Here is a 5,038-nt window from a genome sequence, read left to right on the forward strand (position 1 = left end):
AACTGCCTTAGGACATGGAGGAAACAAAGTATTCTTTAGCCCAGCAAATTACTATTAAGTATCTACATCTTGAAACAACTTTAACTCCCCCTTAAGCAGTATTTAACCTCAGGTCCCGTTTCACATTTTACTTCAAAATTCTAAAAGATTATCACATCGTTCGAACCAATGTTCAGTGAGTACTTAATGGGTACTAAGTGTACTCAAATGTGACACTGAGGGGACTTCCTTATTTATTTAAAGAAAAATTTCTAAAATGTGTGCTTACTGTTGAGGAGCTACAGATCTAGTACAAAAGCTAGATTCACTGATAAAATTTAGAGTGATACTAAACTGGTAACTTGCCTTTTGATTATGTAATATAAAATATTTATGGAAATTTTCCTAAACTTGAGTTATAATTCAATGGTCTGTTGAAAACAGCGTATTATTTCTAAAAGATTCTAAAGAAAGGGAAGGAGCAAAAGAGGGAGGGATAAGAGCGGAGGGAGAAAGGAAGGAAGAATTTGAAATTCAGGTTTTCTCTATTGCTAGAAATCCAAGCAGAAAAGTGGGTCAAGTCTTCCATTGCTGCACATTTAGACTTCACTATTTTTTGTCGTTGTTTAATCAAAAATGGGCTTGGACGTTTTCCTCACTCCCTCATTCCTTTTCCTTTAAGGCCTCCACCACGCTCATCAGGGAAAATGCAGGCTATCTGTAGTCTGAGCATTCTCTTGCAACACCTCAGAGCCGGAGTCTCAAGTGATCAGGGGCCACAATGTGGAGCTAACTCCTGTCTAGTCTTCTGCCCACCAGACCCCACACTGGACAGATACGAGAGTCTGCAAAAACCTTTGGTAAAACTGGTGGAGGAAAAGAAAATCAGCTAAAGCAAGTGGTCTGGGACAAGGAACTTCAGACACTTGGAAAGTCAGACACCACAGCACCACCCCACCTTCTAATCCAAGGACGCAATCTGAGAAGTAAGTATTTCATAATTTCCTGGTATGATTTTGCTAATGTGAAATACAGTTTTTTTAAGTTCCAAGAAATCCAAGGCTCTGCCAATAATGGGCTTTGTGGGAGAAGGAGGGAAAATTCTGAAGCGGGAGCCATTTGAAAATAGAACTGAGCTCCTGGGATGCTAAGAATTTTAGGAACATGTCTGTCCTGGCACCAGAACTCCTATCTCAGTTCTGTGTGGCTTTAGTGATGTCACTAACCCCCCCCTGCCCCCGCATCATTTTTCTTGTCTACTAAATTAGGGCACTGGGTAAAATGGCCAGGAAATTTCTTGCCAGCTCTAAGAGCAAGCAAAGATACTAAGGTCTTTTCTAAACCCTCAAATAATGGTTTAGAAAAATTCTATTTGTAAAGTCTGGTGTCTGAGTGTGAGAAGTTAGCTCCAGGAGAGCGGGCTGCTCGGGGGTGGGTGCCCAAGCTACTTGGGAACACTTCGAAAGCAGAGAGCTGCCACCCCAGCAGGGAGAATCTTCTGGTTCCTACTAGTTGGTCATGTCCTGAGAGCCCACCTACAACATTCACATGTTCCTCTGGCCTGGTCCTTCACAATACAGTCAAATGGAATAATGCTTGCAAGCCTTTTGAGGGACCCTTAGAACAAGTTAGACAGGATGTGTTAATTCAGAAGTTATCACCTAGGTAAGGGACAATTACACGCTAGGGAGTCACTACATATACCCTCTTAAGTTTATCAACCCTTTTCTCATAATCAGGTCAAATGTGAAAGCCAAAGGAGAATGAGCAGCACGGGAGGAGGGAGGGGTCTCTAAGACAAGTCCCAGCCCTTTTGTGGATGGAGGCCATGGGGCAGCTACTCAGGTTCGGCTCTGCTGTTAGCGAGTGACTTCTCAGAAAGAGGGCCCACAGCTCCTTCTTTAACCGAAGAAAGAGAGAAGAGAAAGGAGAAGGGAAGTGGGAAGAAGGGGAGGAGGGAGTCCAGGAGGAGGAGGAGGAGGAGGGGAGATTGATAAAGGAAGAAACTGCCTAGAAAAGAGAGCCCAAGTCTGCTCTCCCCCCAGTCTTTGCACACTCTACCCACCACGAAGCCCATGGCCAGAGTGCTCTTTCTAGAACATACGCCAGACCACCTCACTGCCCTGTTGTGAGCAAACAAACACAACTTTGGCAGGCAAACTAAGGTCTGAGCTCCTTAACCGGCCAACAGAATCTTCCAGGCTGGCACTGAGATCATCCTGTGTCTTCCTTGAACAGCTCAGGGGCTCCAGCTGCGCCCATCCCTCCCAGGCTCTCTCATCTCTTTGCCGTCCCACATAGTTTTAGATTTTATGTCTTTCGTGGATAACGATCCTTTTTGCCTCACTTTTGGGATCCACTGCAGCGGCCACCACCACTCTGGCACTTTCTCCCCAACTGCCTTTTGTGCAGAGATTTTGTTTACCACACGGTATTCAATGATCTGTTCATTTGTCCCCATGAGAGCCCTTCAGAACTGTCCGGAGATAGGCTTGGGCTTATTTATCCCCATCCTAAAGCTTGGCACATACTAGAAGCACAGGAAATCATAGGTGAAACAACAAATGAGGAAAAAGAAGAATTAAAACAAGAGAGGCGGGGAACGCAGGGAAGAAGGGGAACACAGGAAAATCCTAAATGCAGTGAGTCTCCATACCCATTGGCAGAGGAGTGGTATTGAGGATCGCCAGAATATCAATGATTCTAAACCTCCTCAGGATCTGCTGTTGGGGGTTTGTTTGAAAATACTTCAGGAGCCCAGGAGGGTTTGAAAGCCCACTCCCTCCCCACTGCCACTTCAACAAAAGAAAGCCAGGAAGTGACTTCCCGCCCCTCTCATCTGACTCCAGCATGTTGGCTGCCTACTCAAAGGTAGGGCGAAGTAGAAATGTAATTTGGATTCCAGTGGCCTGCTGGGTGTTGGTTGCCAAGAAATAACAACAAACAACAGCCTACATCTGCCTTCTGCTGCGTCTGGGAGCACATACTGCGAAGGCCAGGGAGGGTCCAGCAAAGATCCCACCCACTGAAATGGAAAGTCCAGGTCAAAGCCTGGATGAAAATGGAAATATCTTCACCACAAGGAAATACAGAGGACCATGAGTCACCCTCCAGCCAAAAGATTATCAGATGAGGGGTGCCTGGCTGGCTCAGTCAGTAGAGCGTGTGACTCTTGATCTTGGGGTTGTGAGTTTGAGCCCCACGTTCCACTCCACGCTTAGCCCCAGAGTCTACTTAAGACTCCCTCTCCTTCTGCCCCTGCCCCCACCCCATGCACTCTCTTTATCTCTTTCTAAAATAAATAAATAAATCTTAAAAAAAATAAAATAAAAGGATTGTCAGATGAAAGGACAATCTCTAAAAGTGCGCTTTGAAAAATAAGTATTTGGAGGTTATTATTTCTTTTGTGGCTCCTTAAAGAAACAATTTTTTATATTTTTAAAAAAGATTTTATTGATTTATTTGACGGGGGGGGGAGGGGGAGAGCACAAGCAGGGGGAGGGGCAGAGGGAGAGGGAGAAGCAGGCTCCCCGCTGAGATCATGACCTGAGCCCAAGGCAGACACTGAACCCACCGAGGCACCCAGGTGCCCCAAGAAACAATTTTTCTTGACACGGTCTGACAGAACAGTCTGGGCGACTGCACTGTGCAGCTGAGTTAGAAATCCCAGCTCAGCCCCAGATCTCTAGCTGATCGTGTGTGGGGTTTCAGTCTGATCATATCGCCAGTCTCAACCCAAACTTTTCAGTCTGTGAGAGGCCAGGCTTGGATTTCACCTGCATGAACATTTCCAGGGCCTGTTGAATGCAAAGATACAGTGAATTCTTGTTCTAAAACCTCTTCGTTCAAAGCTCTTGTAATTCAAGGTAACTCTTCTTGCCCCCTTCCTCTGATTTCAGCATGCCAGATGCCGAGAAGGTAAGTCAATATCCGTTTTGTCTGTTCTTAATGTTTTAAATGAAATTGAATTTCACCAATTTGCAATTCACTACATTGAAACCTGACCTCACTCCAAAAATCCCCCAAAAGAGTTAAAAGATGTTTCCTTGGGCACTGAGTTCACACCCAGGGAAATAAATCAAGTCCTCTGTGATTATCAGGCTTTAAATCACACAATGAAGTTTTGCTTTTAATACACATGCAGTCTTTTTTGCTCTAACTCTATGGTTCACAGGCTGAACATAGAGGCTTAGCAACCTAGACTACTATAAATCAAATAAACAAGCCTGGCATGAAATGTCACAGTCAACTAACACATCAAAGTGAAAAACTCAAAAGGCAACTTCTCCCTGCTGGGAAGCATTAAGAAAATCCAACTCTCTTAGGATCTGCAAATGATTGTCTCCAGGGATCCGATCCGTCTTATCTGCGTGCTCAGCACTTTTCACACCAAGAGAGCAAGAAAGAAATCAAGTCAGAGCACAGCAGGGAGCTGGCTGCTCTGTTCTCCTTGACCCCGGGGGACACCGTGTCCCCCCACATCCTCTGCTGATTTCCTAACAGAGATCGGCAGTCGTCCCCCGCCAGGACCCCAGAGCAACCCAGAAAGACCCCCACAAGCAGCACAGCAAACTTCTCGAAAGCATTGATCCTAAGAATCGCAGCTGAAAAAGAACAACAAAACTCGTTAAGCTTTCACAGTAATCCTTAGAAGAGAATTCCGAGTACCTGGCCCCAGAATGGGGTGATCTGGGCTAGGTCATCTACCTCGGGGTGCGGTAGCTCATCTGGTCTCAGGGGTTTTAGGTCTGTAGAAGTGTTATTATCCACAGTCCCAGTTTTAGGATGGCTCCGCTCTCTCACTTTCTCCCTCCTGGAGCCGCTACGGCCAGTCTGCTGGTGGCTTTGCACTATTCTCGCCTCTACTTTATTAGCTCTTCCGCTCACCTCCATGTATTCATCTTGACAGAGGCAAAATGGGAGGAAAAGCAAAGCCAGCAGGTGCCAAGAGACGAGCTGCCTCCCGAGCATGATTCTCAACAGAGCCCCAGAGCCTCCTGGAGAGCACGGCGGGGCTTCTCAGGCAAATGCCAGGGCTGGAGAGGCGAGCTGCCGCCGG

The 5,038-nt window shown here is 46.2% G+C and overlaps 1 protein-coding gene across 3 annotated transcripts in view; it reads right to left on the reverse strand.

Annotated features, from left to right (window-relative positions):
* C1QTNF3 (C1q and TNF related 3) overlaps positions 1-5,038 on the reverse strand; it is a 23,640-nt gene extending 18,602 nt beyond the window's left edge. The window contains exon 1 of one of the 3 annotated variants that reach the window (XM_081825984.1): positions 4,867-5,038. In XM_081825984.1, coding sequence (XP_081682110.1) covers positions 4,867-4,950 — 84 coding nt within the window. In that variant the 5' untranslated portion in view covers positions 4,951-5,038. Of the gene's footprint in view, positions 1-4,647 lie in introns of all 3 variants that reach the window. The other 2 variants (XM_081825983.1, XM_081825982.1) reach the window with 2 other exon arrangements.

The sequence above is a fragment of the Leptonychotes weddellii genome, chromosome 7 (genome assembly GCF_054177405.1).
Source record: "Leptonychotes weddellii isolate Sample4059 chromosome 7, ASM5417740v2, whole genome shotgun sequence".
Lineage (NCBI taxonomy): Eukaryota > Metazoa > Chordata > Mammalia > Carnivora > Phocidae > Leptonychotes > Leptonychotes weddellii.